Source organism: Cervus canadensis, chromosome 16 (assembly GCF_019320065.1).
Source record: "Cervus canadensis isolate Bull #8, Minnesota chromosome 16, ASM1932006v1, whole genome shotgun sequence".
NCBI lineage: Eukaryota > Metazoa > Chordata > Mammalia > Artiodactyla > Cervidae > Cervus > Cervus canadensis.
Genome location: NC_057401.1, coordinates 11,811,260 through 11,828,399, shown reverse-complemented (window position 1 = coordinate 11,828,399; position 17,140 = coordinate 11,811,260). Strand labels below are relative to the sequence as shown.

Here is a 17,140-nt window from a genome sequence, read left to right as displayed (position 1 = left end):
AACTTCAAAGTGAGCCTGCTGTGAAAGCACTAACTTATGTGCACAGAGAAGCAAAGTCATAATTACTCGGTTCAGTTCCCCATCGGCTTTGAACCCCTGAAAATGTGCTTCCTCAGTGTTGCCTCAAACCTCTCCTGCCACGGGGAGTTAATCACCTCCATCCAGATGACAAGTAGCTTCCTAAAAGACCTTTCCCACAGCACTGAAATCTCTCTCTCCCCGCTGTGGTGGAGTGTGGAGGCCACGTGGACCCAGTCGTACGCCCTGCTCACATGACTGCCTGCCTAGTGGAGCCTCTCAAATGCAGGAAACCCCCTGTTCAGCCAGGTTGCTTTCTTAGGACAGCATTAGCTTAAATGCCCAGTCATAGGAGAAGTGCTAAAATAACCCCAGCCACTGCCTCAGTATTTCCTTTCCCTAAACTCTGGGGAACCTCTGGGTACTAAAATGGGGGCTAAAAGAGCATCATTATTGCCATTCTTACATATTAACTGGGTCCCCAGAATGTGCAGAGTTGTGCGAGGTACGGAAGGGTCACACAGCAGATGGCACATATGAATAGTAGGCAGTCAAGAGCACTTTACATGAATAAACTCAGGTCATCCTCATAGTCTGTGCACAGGTGCTATGCATAGGAATGTCCGCATTTTACAGATGAAGAAATTAAAGCAAGGAGAAGTTAGCAAAGCAGCCAAGGTTCTGTGCTAGGACATAGCAGATTTGCATACCGGCAGTGCTGCTCCAGAGCCTGAGCTTTCAAGTAGCATACCCCCGTGCTCCGGCCATGAGGTCTGATTGCCAGAGACTTACAGCCCAGTGTTCGCAGGAGAAACAGTGGCGGTGCTAGGCTCTAATCAGAGTGTCAAGCCAAAGGAACAGTCTGTAAATAGGGCCCAAGTGCTGAAGGAGAGAGAGCCTTCCACTACGGTGGACAGGCGGAGAGCTGGGGGTTTTCTGTGTAGGGCTGTGAAGGGTGGGTGGATGTTAGTGTAAGGGAAGGAGTGTGGGACGGTCTAGACACAATAAATTGATGCTTTAAACCACAAGAACAGGAAGCTCAAAGTCCTTGAGGTGCCTGAGTAAACCAGTGTGGCCGGAGCCTGAGTTCATGGCGTCTGGGATGCAGTATGCAAGGTGATATGGCTGGATGGTGGAGAGTGTGAATGGGGCGAGGACTCAGGTATGGGAAGAATGCATTCCCCTTGGGTATTTTGCAGAGGAAGAAATGTGAAAGCAGTGTAGCTCAGGGAGATACCCACGGCCACATGATAAACTAATGCGGAGTCAGACTGAGCACAGGCTGGGTAGCCTGACCTCTGCTTGTGTATTCAGTTCAGCCAGCTTAAAATAATTTCCTCCCCACCATGCACTAATCACACAAGCAGTTTAAAGTAATGCTTAACTTAATAGAACATTTGACAGTCTTCTGGCCCCATTTTATTGTTGTTGTTTTTTGAAATAGTGCCACAGAATCTCTCTAATAAGAGATTGTTCCTTCTTCAAAAGAATTTGTTGAGGTCAAAGGACCCAGTAAAACAAATTGTCAGTTCTGGCAGCACTTGCTATAGCTGATGGATCCACCAGGTGGCAGGCTTCACAGTTCTCACTTATTCCCCATAAAATTATTTTTCAGTCATTTACTTACTATTTTTGTCATCATTAACTTTTTCAACCAAATGTTTGCACTCTGCATTTTTTTCTGTCTGTATTTCCTCTTGGGGAGGTTATCTCTTTGTGTATTTCCATAACTCAAGTGAACTGTCCCCTGAAATAGCCCTCTGTAGAAACAAACAAAATCTAGGTTTGTTTGTCTTTTTTGAGTTTTTTCTTTTAACTTTTAAAAATTTTATTTATATCTTAATTGGTGGAAAATTGCTTTACAATTTTGTATTGGTTTCTGCCGTACAACAATGTGAATAATTATATATGTATGCGTTCCCTCGGGAGCCTCCCTCCCCTCCTCACCTCTTTAGGTTATCACATCAGAGTGCCAGGCTGGGCCTCCTGTGTCTTTAGCAACTTGCCCCTAAGTGCTTTACACGTGGAAGTCTATATATGTCAGTGCTACTTGCAGAAAGGGACGTTTGTACAAAGCTTAATGACACTCCAGCCGTAACTTTTCTAATGAAAAATGTTAAGCATTTTATTACATTCATCTCATGCAACATATACGATATTTTTCCATTTTTAAAATTGACCTGTATTAGAAGGGATAGCAGTGGTTCAGGCTTAGACGGCTCATGGGCTCCAGCAGCCCCAGGGGTCACTGTGACTCTGTCCTCTCCGATATGATTTAGTAAAGGATGGAATGAATCCCAATGACGGATGAACCCCTATCATGTTTGCTGCCGCTTTCCTTCCCCTAAGGCATACAGGAAAAACCAAAACTTTAGGCTGGCCTCAGTCAAATTGTAAAGAACAAACCCCATTCCAAACAAATTTTGGTAGCCCTTTCATACTTAAAAGTGGAGTTTTCAGTTCAAAGAATAAACTGAATGCCAGTCTCCACTACCAGATAAAGGTTTACTTTGAAAGTTTTGGCATCTGCATATAAATATAAGACAAGTAATTTATTTTTTCAGAATGAAAAACTTTTTTTTTCCCTTGTTCAAATTCAAATCCCATTTCCCTAAAATATTTTTTTTTTACAGTCATGGCACTAAGTATGGGATTATATGTTCTTAAATATATAAAGAACCCAAAAATCATTAATTTTCAGTTGATTATTGATTTTTAGATACAAAATTGGATGTAAGACATGAACAAATCATTATCTAAAGAAATAAAAACAATGAAAAATAAATGAAACGAAATCCAGCTTTGTTAATACCCAAAGAACAAAGATTAAAACTTGATGTAACTTTTTCCTATAAAATTGGTAATTTATTTAATATTAGTATTCAGTTCTGACAGGTGTGTGCTAAGATGGGTACTCATGTGCTGCTGGTAAGAGTTTAAATTGACATGAACTTTCTGGAAATTAGTGCATCAGTGTGTACCAACAGTCTTTAAAAAGTTCAGCTAGACCCTACAGTTCAGTGTATTGAGTCTAGTTAGATAATCTAAGGAAAATGTCAGAGGTTAGGACACTAATTTATAGATAAAGATACTTATTTCAACTTTTACAAGAATTGGAGTATAGAAATAAGAGCTATAAGGAAATAGTTAAATTGTGATTTACCTATCTCATGGAATATTTTTAAATAGCCAGTAAAAATTATGTGAAGGAATATTCAATGATAAAGTGCAAGTTTTTCAAAGTTATGAAATGCGAAGTGAAAAAAAAACTATTAGATTAATTAAAATTACTTATAAAATACGTCTATATATATATGCATAATTTATACACGTTTAATAGAAGACCAGCAAGAAATATATAGAAATATTACTAGCATTAGCTGAGTGGTAGGCTTCTCAATGATTTTTTTAAAATATAAATATACATTATTGTTTTCTTCTAATAATGGCATGTATTACTTCCCAAGTTGGGTGGAGAAGTGGATGTTGATATTTGAACAGTCTGTTTTTTCAGTCCCCTGCCTGACTGTACTCAACTCACCGTCTCTTAACATCACTTAGATCTGAGTTGCTAGGCATCTTCCAGGCATAGGCCTTTTAAAAGGCCCTTCTGTGTATACTTCTTGTCTTTTTAAGGTAATCAGGACCATCTGTGACTTTGAAAGGATATGATTCTCCCTTGGTTTTTAAGAAATTCAAGAAGAGATCATTGAGACCAAAGTGAAGGGGTAGGGTTCTGCCCGCCTGTCCAGGGCACCCCTCACCCTGGCCTCTGACCCTGCTCTCAAATCCATCCCTCGGGCCTGTCCAGCAAGCCCCAGTCCCAGGTTCAAGTCGAGGGGCTCAGAAAGCCCCAGGAATGACCTTACCACTCCTGACCTGACGGAGCAGAGGCTGTCTTACACCCGCTGGCATAAACTTTCCAGCTCTGCTGGGCTGACAGGTTTTCTGGTGATAGAAAAGAAAACTTTAAAAATAATTAAAGATAAAAGTCTGATTCAGTTGTGCTGCTTTATGATTTCTATGTCAAAGGAAAAACACAGAAAGGAGAGAGAAGAAAAATAAATCAACCAGGAGCAAGCGTCTCTGGGCACGTTTACACTTAATACATATGCATGAGCGTAAGTGTTATTTATAGAGCCCTTTCCATGTGCCACTCTGGGTGCTAACGGCTTTACACACTCTATCCCCTTAATCCTCAGATGAGCCCTAGGAGACAGGTGTGATTCCGCTGTAAGATGGTTCAGAGGAAAACAAGTGCTCAGGTCACAGGCTCAGATTTAAACTGAGCTCTGCTGGGCTTCCCAGTTGGCTCAGTGGTAAAGAATCCACCTGTCAATGCAGGAAACGCAAGAGATGCAGGTTCAATCTCTGGGTCAGGAAGATCCCCTGGAGTGGGAAATTGCAACCCACTTCAGTGTTCTTGCCTGGAAAATTCCATGGACAGAGGAACCTGGAGGGCAGCAGTTCATGGGATGCGAGGAGTTGGACGCAGCTGAGCACAACAGTGACCGTGGAATCCACATCCCACCACCTTAAGGAGACCTCACATTTTTTTTTTTCCACCCAGTTTATCAGGACTTCACTACCTGAAGGGTCATTGACACGTGGTCATGTCCGTCCTTTTGGATGTTTATTTGTCTTTGGATCTCCTATATCTTTTCTGGTCTTGTTTCATCACAGCATTTCCCTTTAATACCACCTCATTTTTTTTATAGAGTGGAAATAAGGTGTCAATCACAACCACCCCATTTGAAAACACATCAATCAAAACGGGACCAGCCAGGAGAAACAGCTATAAGAGCCGGATGGTGAGGCGGAGCAAGAAATCTAAGAAGAAGGAAAGTCTAGAAAGGTGAGTTAGAGCCGTGCTCCTCGTGGGTTTGGTGTGTTCCCACACTGAAGGAAAGTTACTCCTCACTTAATTTAAATGCTTGCATGTGAGGAAGATCTATGTCTCTGCAAGAAATGTTGCCCTGTTCAAATGTATTTATACACCAGAGTTTGTATTCATTCATAACAGCATTATGTTTCATAATGAAAAGATTTATATAGTTACACTGTAGAATTTAGATTACTTTTTCTCATGTGTGAGAACCATGAAAAGCTCTGCTTTTTCTTAAGTTTTCAGACTTCATTTCAGTTGGACTTGAGGAACTAAAACTTCAGTAGCTTTTAGCATTAAATCTATATTTAATAATGTCCATCTAAAAACACCAGGGAAGCCTTGGTAGCTTAGTGGTAAAGAATCTACCTGCAATGCAGGAGATGCGGGTTTGATCCCTGGGTTGGGAAGATCCCCTGGAGGAGGGCATGGCAACCCACTCCAGCTGGGTTCCCTGGAGAATCCCATGGACAGAGGAACCTGGCAGGCTACAGTCCATGGAGTCGGGAAAGAGTGAGACATGACTTAGCAACTAAACAATAGTAATAATAAATAATACAAAAATATATAGTTGCTATTTTTGAGTGCCAGATATTCTAAGATAACTAGATCTTCAAAGCATCCAAATAAGCCTAGAAATAAAAAGACTTTGTTTTACTGCCTGAAAGTCTATTACACATTTGCACTGTGAAAGGCACCGTTAGTGTCACTTAGTCCCCTGTGCAGACACTGGTGAGGGGTGTGTGTGTGTGTCTGTCTGTGTGTGTGTCTGTATGGTGGGGATGTTTCTTCCAAACAATTGTCTAGATATGCTCCCTGCATGATGCAACCGCATCTTGACTCTACCTACTTGAATTTGGTGTGTTGGATCACATTATAAGGATTTTAATGCTAGAAAAGAAAAATACGCAAATGAAAAAAGCAATGATTATTAACTCCAGGAAAGACAAATTTGTACAAGAGAGGAAAATAGAATTACGCTTTTCATGGCCAAACTATGAACAGTATTTATTGTGTAAAATAAAGTGTCAACCTTTTTTTCCTAACCAAAAAATTTGGTTTAGCTCAATTGGGAGGAAGTGTGTTTGGTTAGAAGGGGGAATGTGTTGCTATAGGGGCTAAATTTTCATCTTCTGTGGTGGGAAATCAACAGATAATTTCTAGAATTGAAAAACTGAAAAAACAATGTAAGCACATTACTTGGCAATTTGCATACAGCTAAAAGAGTAGAAAGAGTTTTTCTCGGAGTTGGGGAAAAGGCAGAATAGAGCTATTTTTCATTATAAGCTTATAAAACTATTTAACTTTTTGACCCAAGTACATTTATTACTGTGATAAAAAGTACACATACACACATACATACATACATTGATATCCTTCTTTTTTTTTTTTTTAATGTGAGCTTTATATTTTGAGTGTGTGTTGGGTCATATAGAACACACTGCTTCAAGGGATAGTAGAGTAGAAAGTGTGTGACTCAGCCCCTGGAGGTGAAGGAACCCTATACAGCCACCTGCTTTTCAAGCCACCTGAAGCTGTGCTTTTAACTTTAAGACGTGCTTGTTGGCACTCACTACACATTTGCCCTCTGCTGAAGCATGATGTCTGCTGCCCTGCTGACTTGATAAAGCTTCAGTTCACCTCCCTCAGTTTTTCTGTGTAAATGTACAGCCTCCAGTGTTCATAGGAATATTCAGGAATTCATGATGGAATAAGCACAGCAAACAGCCCCTCAGAGATGAAAGCCTCTACCCAGTAGATCACCATTAAAGAATCCAATATTCCAAATGACAGTTTTTCTTCCAGGGATTTACTTTGTATTGTCTCTTAATTTAATTGTGTCAGTGTGTTGGGGGCTATATACTTGGAAGCTTTCAGGCAAAAAACAGTATCCTCAAAAACCTGACATACAAATAAATGAATATGCATTTATTCTTAGTCACTCAGTCATGTCCAGCTCTTTGCAACCCCATGGACTGTAGCCTGCAAGGCTCCTCTGTGCCTGAAATTTTCCAGGCAAGAAGACTGGAGTGGGTTGCCATTTTCTTCTTGGGATCTTCCTGACCCTGGGTCTCCTGCATTGCGGGCGGATTCTGAGTCACCAGATATGTTTTTCCTATTTTTCACAACTTTTCTTAAAGTGCTTGAAATTAAGAGGGTTTCCATTGTGTATTCTCCAAGCCTCGTCCTTTCTAAGTCATGGGAAAGTTTTGAAGGTAAAAGTGGAATCCTTCTCTTTGAGAGGACCTGCCATCATGTCACCATCTCTGGATATACTGAATCAGTACACTGGTGCTTTGGGGAAGGGGGAGTGGTTTTGAATGTAGAATCTGATCCGTTTTCTTCTGTTTTCACTCTAGGAGGAGATCCCTTTTCAAAAAACTAGCCAAGCAGCCTTCTCCTTTACTCCACACCAGCCGAAGTTTCTCCTGCTTGAACCGATCCCTGTCATCAGGGGAGAGCCTCCCAGGGTCCCCCACTCACAGCTTGTCTCCCCGATCCCCTACACCCAGCTACCGTTCCACCCCCGACTTCCCATCCGGTGAGTGAACCTCCTCTCCTAGCAAGAGTTGAGGGGTCACGAGCTGAGATCCTGGAAGACAAGCTTATTCCAGCTTAAAGAAAGAAGGTGGGGATGTAATTGACAGAGAACAGGATTAACAGGAAGGTCAGAAGATATAGCAATTTGGTCCCTTAGAAAAGACAGGAAGTACTGGGTTGACCTTTGGGGAGGTTTATCTGAAAAGTCCTTGTTCACTAGACTGAGATGCTGAGACAATTGGCTGCCCTTATCTAAAACATCCAGGGTCTGAAAGCCTGGAAAGAAAGGGGAAGGTGGTTCTTGCTCACAGTGTCCCGTTTCCCACCCACAGGTACTAACTCCTCCCAGAGCAGCTCCCCAAGCTCCAGTGCCCCCAACTCCCCGGCGGGGTCCGGACACATCCGGCCCAGCACGCTCCATGGTCTGGCCCCCAAACTCAGCGGGCAGCGCTACCGGTCAGGAAGGCGGAAGTCAGCCGGCAGCATCCCCCTGTCTCCGCTGGCCCGGACACCCTCTCCGACCCCACAGCCCACCTCCCCGCAGCGGTCCCCATCCCCTCTGCTGGGGCACTCACTTGGCAATTCCAAGATGGCCCAAGCCTTTCCCAGCAAAATGCACTCCCCACCCACCATCGTCAGGCACGTTGTGAGGCCCAAGAGTGCGGAACCCCCTCGGTCCCCGCTGCTCAAGCGCGTGCAGTCGGAGGAGAAGCTCTCTCCCTCCTATGGAGGCGACAAGAAGCACCTGTGCTCCCGCAAGCACAGCCTGGAGGTCACCCAGGAGGAGGTGCCGCGGGAGCAGCAACAGCGGGAGGTGACCTTGCAGAGCCTGGAGGAGAACGTGTGCGATGCGCCTGCCCTCAGCCGGGCCAGGCCCGTGGAGCAAGGCTGCCTGAAGCGCCCCGTGTCCCGGAAGCTGGGCCGCCAGGAGTCTGTGGACGAGCTGGACCGAGAGAAGCTGAAGGCCAAGGTGGTGGTGAAGAAACCTGACGGGCTCTCGGAAAAACAGGAATCCCGCCCGAAGCCCCACGGACTCGGCAGTGACTTGGAAAACCTCTGCGCTTTTAGGCTCGAAGAGAGAGAGAAGAAAATCTATCCGAAAGCTTCAGAGAGGTCAAGTCATTTTGAGAGCAGAGCAGCCGGGCAGGAGGCGCAGCCCCTGTGCAGCCTTTTGAAAGACGCCCTCCACAAGCAGGCCAGCGTGCGGGCCAGCGAGGGTGTCGCCTCTGAGGGGGCGCCGGCAGCCGGGGACCACGGCCAGGGCACCTGTGACCTCAAACGAGCCTCGACTCACAGCACCCTCCCGGACGGCCTCTGCCACGCCCCCCACAGGTCCACCTCTGGGAAGGGGGACACCGCAGAGAAGGCCCCCCAGGCCAAGGAGGGTGTGCGGTGTGAGAAGTTAGACAGCAAGTTGGCCAACATCGATTACCTCCGGAAGAAGATGTCCCTCGAAGACAAAGACGAGAGCCCCTGCTCTGTGCTCAAGCCCAAGGTGGCGGCCGGTGTCCAGGAGGGCCTGCCCGGGAGCCTGGGCCGGGCCATGGGAGGGCAACAGGAGGCCCCGCCAGCCCCCGAGGGCCGCACGCCGTTCATTGGCAGCGCCCACGCGGCTCAGCTCAGCGCCGTCGCCTTTGTCCCTCTCAAGGCCCTTTCTGGCCGGGTGGACAGCGGAGTGGAGAAGCCGGGCTTGGCTGCCCCAGAGTCGCCTGTCCGGAAAAGCCCCTCCGAGTATAAGCTGGAAGGGAGGTCTGTGTCATGCCTGAAGCCCATTGAAGGCACCTTGGACATCGCTCTCCTGTCGGGACCGCAGGCCTCCAAGACAGAGCTGCCTTCCCCGGATCCTGCCCAGAGCCCCAGCCCGGGCAGTGATGCGGGGTCCCCCGTGCCCCTGGCTGTCCCCAGCAGCACAGGGAGAAAGACTGACCCCGCGGGCCAGAAAGAGCCCTCCCCGGCTGGCTTCAAGGTGAGCAAAGCCTACCTGCTCGAGCCTCGGTTCCCGCCATCCAGCCGGGGTCTGCAGAGTTCACCGGTGGCTGCCCCGCCTGACCCAGAGCTGAAGCTGGACAAGAAGGTCTCCCAGGCAGCCCGCACCCCAGCGACCATCATGGAGAGCCATCCCCAGCGGGGAGAGGGCCACCCCAGCCAGCACCAAGACCGCAGCCCCGACGTTAAGCTCCTTCCCTTCCCGGGGCAGAACCTCCAAGGTGCCAACGCATCTCGATCCCGCAGCCCACTCTCTCCTGAAAGTGTCCCCCCCAGGGAGAAGCCGAGTGGGAGGGAGTTGTCCGAAAGGGTCCCTTCCATAGTCAGGAGCGAGCGGTCAGCTGCGAGGCCCGACATCCGCAAAGAGTCCTCCAAGGAGCTGTGTTCCCCAGAAGCTGCTAAACCCAGCGACAGCTCCCAAACCCTCCCTGTGGTGGGGAGGACCCGCCCGGATATCTCCACCCAGACCCAGGCCTTGGAAAAAGCATGCGGGCCTTGCGGGAGAGCAAACCCCAGAGACGGCCGAGAGGAGGTGAGGCTGCTGGCCAGAGAGGAGGACTCTTTGCGCTCTGCGGGGGCTCCTTGTGAGAGAGATCTGGGTGCAGAGAGTGGCCTGGAATCCAGGATGGAACCCACTTCTGCCAAGTGGTCTCTGGAGCCACCCAGGCCAGAGAGTGAGAAGAGTGAAAGGCCTTCTGGTTTCCAGTCCGTGCAGAAAGACAGTCCCAAGGAACCAGAAAGGAAAGAACAGCCCTCGCAAAAGCACCTCACCAGTAACTCTCAGCCGGGTCCCAAGGAACCAGAAAGGAAAGAACAGCCCCTGCAAAAGCACATCACCAGTAGTTCTCAGCCAGGTCCCAAAGAACTAGAAAGGAAAGAACAGCTCCCACAAAAGCACCTTACCAGTAGTTCTCAGATGGGTCCCAAGGAACTGGAAAGGAAAGAACAGCCCCTGCAAAAGCACCTTACCAGTAGTTCTCAGCCGGTTCCCAAGGAACCAGAAAGGAAAGAACCGTGTTTGCAGAAGCACCTCACCAGTAGTTCTCAGCCGGGTCCCAAGGAACCAGAAAGGAAAGAACAGCCCCTGCAAAAGCACGTCACCAGTAGTTCTCAGCCGGTTCCCAAGGAACCAGAAAGGAAAGAACCGTGTTTGCAGAAGCACCTCACCAGTAGTTCTCAGCCGGGTCCCAAGGAACCAGAAAGGAAAGAACAGCCCCTGCAAAAGCACGTCACCAGTAGTTCTCAGCCGGTTCCCAAGGAACCAGAAAGGAAAGAACCGTGTTTGCAGAAGCACCTCACCAGTAGTTCTCAGCCGGGTCCCAAGGAACCAGAAAGGAAAGAACAGCCCCTGCAAAAGCACGTCACCAGTAGTTCTCAGCCGGTTCCCAAGGAACCAGAAAGGAAAGAACCGTGTTTGCAGAAGCACCTCACCAGTAGTTCTCAGCCGGGTCCCAAGGAACCAGAAAGGAAAGAACAGCCCCTGCAAAAGCACGTCACCAGTAGTTCTCAGCCGGTTCCCAAGGAACCAGAAAGGAAAGAACCGTGTTTGCAGAAGCACCTCACCAGTAGTTCTCAGCCGGGTCCCAAGGAACCGGAAAGCAAAGAACAGCCTCTGCAAAAGCACCTCACCAGTAACTCTCAGCTGGGTCCCAAGGAACTAGAAAGGAAAGAACAGTGTTCGCAGAAGCACCTCACCAGTAGTTCTCAGCTGGGTCCCAAGGAACCAGAAAGGAAAGAACAGCCTCTGCAAAAGCACGTCACCAGTAGTTCTCAGCTGGGTCCCAAGGAACTGGAAAGGAAAGAACAGTGTTTGCAGAAGCACCTCACCAGTAGTTCTCAGCTGGGTCCCAAGGAACCAGAAAGCAAAGAACAACCTCCACAAAAGCATGTCACCAGTAGCTCTCAGCTGAGTCCCAGGGAACCAGAAATGAAAGAACAGCCTCTGCAAAAGCACCTCACCGGTAGTTTTCAGGTGGGTCCCAAGGAACCAGAAAGGAAAGAACAGCCCCCACAAAAGCACCTCACCAGTAACTCTCAGCTGGGTCCCAAGGAACCAGAAAGGAAAAGAACAGCCTCTGCAAAAGCACGTCACCAGTAGTTCTCAGCTGGGTCCCAAGGAACTGGAAAGGAAAGAACAGTGTTTGCAGAAGCACCTCACCAGTAGTTCTCAGCTGGGTCCCAAGGAACCAGAAAGCAAAGAACAACCTCCACAAAAGCATGTCACCAGTAGCTCTCAGCTGAGTCCCAGGGAACCAGAAATGAAAGAACAGCCTCTGCAAAAGCACCTCACCGGTAGTTTTCAGGTGGGTCCCAAGGAACCAGAAAGGAAAGAACAGCCCCCACAAAAGCACCTCACCAGTAACTCTCAGCTGGGTCCCAAGGAACTAGAAAGGAAAGAACAGTGTTCGCAGAAGCACCTCACCAGTAGTTCTCAGCCAGGTCCCAAGGAACCAGAAAGGAAAGAACAGTGTTTGCAGAAGCACCTCACCAGTAGTTTTCAGGTGGGTCCCAAGGAACTGGAAAGGAAAGAACAGCCCCTGCAAAAGCATGTCACCAGTAGTTCTCAGGTGGGTCCCAAGGAACCAGAAAGGAAAGAACTGTGTTTGCAGAAGCACCTCACCAGTAGTTTTCAGGTGGGTCCCAAGGAACCAGAAACGAAAGAACAGCCTCTGCAAAGGCACCTCACCAGTTGTTCTCAGCCGGGTCCCCAGGAACTGGAAAGGAAAGAACAACCTCCACAAAAGCATGTCACCAGTAGCTCTCAGCTGAGTCCCAGGGAACTGGAAAGGAAAGAACAGCCCCCACAAAAGCACCTCACCAGTAGCTGTCAGCCCCCACCCCCCACCAAAGAGCTCCCTGGCCCGGCTTGTCAGCACTACATTCTGCCCAGCCACCCCACCGCCTCTCTGCCGGGGAGCAAGCCCTGTGCTACAGACTCCAGCTTCCAGGACGCTCTCAGGCCCGCTGCTCTGCACGGTGACAGCAGCAGCCATAAGCCCAGGTCTGACCCCAGCCTGGGCCCTCCAAAGTCTAAGTTCCCAGACCGGCCCCTCTCCTCCCAGAAGCCAGGCGCTGAGGCTGCAGTGAGCAAAGAGCCTGGCGCTCAGACCCTTGGCAGAGCGGGGGTGGGGAGCAGTAAGGGTGCGTCAGAGGAGTTCCCTGTCCTCCCAGGTCCCCAGGATACAGCCCGTGAAGTGACTGGCCAGGGAGCCAGTGGGCGCTCAGTCCCCCTGCCCATGGAAGGGGGTCCTCGAGACACAAAGCTGAGACCCACCAGCGCTGGGTGTCCCCCAGAGGCACTGGAGATGCGAGGACTCCTCGGGGCCAGTGAGTCAGTGGACCAGAAACTTCCCACCATCAGGGAAAGGCAAAACCCGTCTCCAAAGGCCCCCACACCATCCACTGTGAAAGATTGTCCCCCTCTGTGCAGACAGACAGACAGGAGCCCGAGCCCGCTGGCCGCCAGCGCCAACACCGGCGAGTCTGAAGGGAAGAAACGCACTGAAGCACTTTACACCCCTGCGGGTGGTGAGAAGCCAGGCGCCAGCGTGGCCTCGGTGCACAGTGAGGCTGGGCCCAAGGGTGCGGAGAAGCCGGCAGCAGCCACTGGGAAGGGCTGGCCGGAGGCCAAGGGGCAAGGGCCCAGTCCCCAGAGGCCACTGAGCGAGGCGAGCAAGCCCAGCGGCATGAAGCGGTCACCCTCAGCCACGGTGCAGAGCTCGCTCCGCTGTGCCACCCTCCCAGAGAAGTCTCTGAGCTACTCCTGTGGCTTTCCCGAGGCCAGACCAGCAGTTCCAGAGACTTCTACCACCTCCAGCGACACCTCCTCTGCCAAGGCCGGTGGGCCTGCAGCAGAACCCCCAGCCTCGAGCAGCAGGGACCAGCGGAAAGCCCTGCCTGGCGAGGGTGGCAGAACCCAAATGACCAAGAGCGACTCCTTGCCATCCTTCCGCAGCTCAGCCATCACTCTGGAGTCCCAGCACCCCAACCCTGGCCTGGTGGCGGGCACCAGCCACCGGGACTGGGCCCTCTCAGTAACCGCCGCCGTGGGAGAAGCCAAAGGGAAAGAGCCAGCCCCCACCCCGCCAGCTCAGACCAGGAACCAGAGTGTGGGCAGAGAGGCGGCCAAGCCGTCCCCCGCTCCAAGCACTGAGCGCCCCGTCGTTCTCCCTTCTGAGAAGGACACTGGGCTGCGACAGAGGCGGGGGAAAGAGAGTTTGCGCGGCAGCCCCCACAAAAAGGCCTTGTGATGGGGCAGGCTCGGGCGGTACTGGGGAAACCCACCCTGCGTGTGTAACTGCGTCTTGACTACCTTGGAAACCAGCATTGTGGGACACCACCCCCCCCCACCCCCCTGCTATTGGCAGAGCCTGGAGCCTCACTGAAGAAGCTAGGAGACAAGAGACAGAGAAAGAGGGGACCTTCTTCCAAATGCCTTCCCAAATTGGAACCGGTAAACTGTTACCAGATAGTGTTTGTACAAAATAAAACAACAAAAAAAAATTCTTTCTGGTTGAGGTTGAGGGTTGTTGAGGGAAAAGACTTTCTCTGTAAATATCTAGCAATGTGTTTGGTTTGGGATGTAGAGTCGATACCTTGCTGATGGCATCATTTACTACAACTTTTGGGGTTTTTTTAGTAGAATGTTTGCTCTACCATTGATCACGATGCAGTCATGATGCGAAATGGCTAAAGCTGGGTGCTTGTTAAAATATAGATGCACCCTTGTTTGTGTATATACACATCCACCCACGTGTTTTGGTCTGTGGTTGAAGAGACTCTTGCAAGGCTACATTTTTTTCTAAGCTAAAACATTCTGAGTCGAGTTGATGGTGAAAGCAAGCCTGAAATACACTAGATTGTGAGTTTGTATGTGTATTTTTAACCAGAAGTTTTGATAGCACTATATCTGGCTACCTATCTTTCCAGATCTAAAGCAAGAATGACTAGAATCACTGCATCTGGAATGCTCCTCCATCAGGAATGGTCACAACAGATGGAGCTAGCCATTTTCATTTCACTAATGGCCATTTTGATCCTGGGCCCAGCTGTCTCAGAGGCCAGTTGTCCTTGTCTGTGGGCGTGTGTGTCAACTCTTCACCATAGGTAGAGTGAGGGCTATAAACACACGTTGATTTTTATTTCTGTTCTGGTTTCCCTCCTTCCCATGCTCTTAAATAAACTCAGGCCTTTATGCTATGAGTCGCTAGTCCGAGAAGCACACATTTTGTAGTAGTTCTGCGCCCACCCTGCTGTTGAGCAAAAAAGAAAATAACTGGCCGCACACAAATCTGCTCGTATTTAGGTTGATTAATAAGCACTAGGCATTGGAAGAGGTTTTCACTTTGCTTTTTTGAGGAAAAGTGGAGGGGGTATGGATTTTGGCATCATAGCATATATTTTAAGGAATAATCAGGACATCAGATACATTTTAATACATAGCTGGGGCCTTATGTTGTAGATGAAGCTTGCTGTTTTTAGCAAGTTCCTGGGTTTCACATTCATTTCTGGTGCATCAAGTAGCTCCATACATTTCATAACATGGTCTCTTTATTTGTATGCAAAAAAATATATATATACTGTATTAATAAAGAGCAGCATTTTTGTAACAAAAAGACTTGTTGGAGCTATTTGGTGCTTGAATGTGACTGTCCTTTTTACTTTTGCTAAGCCTTATTTAAATTTTGTATACCATGGAATATGTAGGATCTGTCCAGTCATTTTAGTGCTGAGGGGGTCTTCGTGTTTTTTTGTTGCAGTTTTCCTGGTGGCTTGTTTTGTATTATGAGACGGCACTTGCTGACATAAGTACTAAGGCACTAAGAGAAAATACACACAGCTAAGTATTTATAAGATGCTTGGGATCCATAGCAGGATTTTTGTTTTGTTTTGTAAGAGAAAAAAATCACCAGTAAATACTAGTCAAGCACCCAATCCCCCTCCCCTGCAGGGATGTCTTCGTATCTTCAGGCTATAAAATTGTTCACCTAAGCACAGCATCATCTTACATCCCTGTGGATTGTAAATCATTTAGTGAGGCTGTAAACTCCACTCCAAAAACAAAGGCATAACTTAACCAATTGCTTGGTTGTCCTTCATTGTAAAATGAGTTGACAGTGGTGAAAAACTCTCTTCCTTGCCCCTGATTTTTTTCCCATGAGATTTTAGCCGTTTCCCATCACTATGTTGTGAATTGTAGAAGAAACAAATATTTTGAAAGAACTTAAATGGGTTTCAAAAATGGTCTCAACATTTATAATTCATACCTGCATTCGGCGGCTGTCATAACCTAACCCTTCTGCACTCAGACATTTAGACAGGTCTGTCGGGGAGGTAATGTATGGTTTACAGCCTTTGCTTTTTAACTGTCCAATTTTCTTTAAAGCACAACTAGCTGCTTGTTTACAAATGATATTTTAAAATGTATATTTTGTATAGTGTATTATCATTTTTGCCAAATATGTTTTTGCATTTTGGATGGCTACAGAGTCCCTAAGATTGCATTCGTGTAGTAACTGTTTGTTGTTGTAAACCTCTCCAGTCAGATGGTAGAAGTCCTCCTGTGTTCTGTTTGGTCGGTCTCCTGTGATTGTACGGTGTGCTCCTCCCTAGTACTCCCAGCTGTAGATTTACCAGCTTCAAGTTTGTTAGGATCTGTGCAATAAAGTGTGTGCAGTCTTATTTTCTCTAAGAAATTCCCTATGGATGTCATAATTGTTGTATATTGAACAAATATTTATACTTATGCAGTTGCATAACATTGAAATAAAAATTTAGCATGAAAAGATAATGGCTATTAAGGTTTTTTTCCCCCCCATCCACACACATGCATAGCATCTCCAAAACATGACTGAATAGAACTCTGTTGTGGAAAGGGTGGCTTTCTGCAGACCCTTTTGGTGAGTGTAAGGCAGAAAGGTTTGCTAATTTCTTTTAAACTGAAACAGTGTTCCTTTCTTCAAGACTGTCTGCCTTTAAGTAGACTCCACTCCTGTTCATTTCTCCCAAAGCTTTGTTCCATCAGTTACCATGTGTTCTCTCTCCTTTCTTTTCCTTCCATCCGATCTCCTCCCTTATAATTAAAAACCAATAAGACATCAGGATGGAAGGAAGCCACCTTACATTTAGTGTCTGCCTACTCTGCATGTACACTTAGTGCTGGGCAACATGAATTTTATCTGCCATCTTATTTGAGCCCCAAAACCAGCCTCAAACCAGATGGTGATGACATCCCCATTTTACTGAGCAGACAGGCTGTGTGGTTTGCTTAACACACACCCTATAAAGATAGCTTACTTTAGGATGTGGATTTTTCTGGTTCTAAAGCTCTTGACTTTTCTAAACGTTACCAGGTATCTTGCACTTGAATTCAGATCCAGGCCCCTCTGAATGATCTAAGCCACCTCATTTTCTCTTTTTAAGTTTATATGCAGAAAAATCGTATTATCCAAAATTACAAACTTGATGATCAGTGGGAAGCCATGAGCCAAGGAAGCTAATCGTTCTCTGTAATAGGGGTCCTTTATTAGTTGTAATTAATCAGTAGGCAATTTCCCTTCTAGATTTTTGGTTCACAACACAAATGTTACATGAAAAAATGTAGCTCTGTTAACTGTGGAAATTTGCTTGCTTCAGTATAGGCTGGACATTAAGCAACTCAATGGTAGGGCAGTTCACTCAATTTAATTTCCTTCCTACCAGTATGTTCTT

At 47.6% G+C, this 17,140-nt stretch overlaps 1 protein-coding gene across 1 annotated transcript in view; it reads left to right on the top strand.

Moving 5' to 3' along the window:
* Positions 1-16,220, top strand: part of MAST4 (microtubule associated serine/threonine kinase family member 4) — a 608,649-nt gene extending 592,429 nt beyond the window's left edge. Inside the window, exons 29-32 of the mRNA XM_043488941.1 lie at positions 4,737-4,873; positions 7,264-7,445; positions 7,777-11,484; positions 11,816-16,220. Of these exons, the coding sequence (XP_043344876.1) occupies positions 4,737-4,873; positions 7,264-7,445; positions 7,777-11,484; positions 11,816-13,680 (5,892 nt within the window). The 3' untranslated portion in view covers positions 13,681-16,220. The remainder of the gene's footprint in view (positions 1-4,736; positions 4,874-7,263; positions 7,446-7,776; positions 11,485-11,815) is intronic.
* Positions 16,221-17,140: the final 920 nt, after the last annotated feature.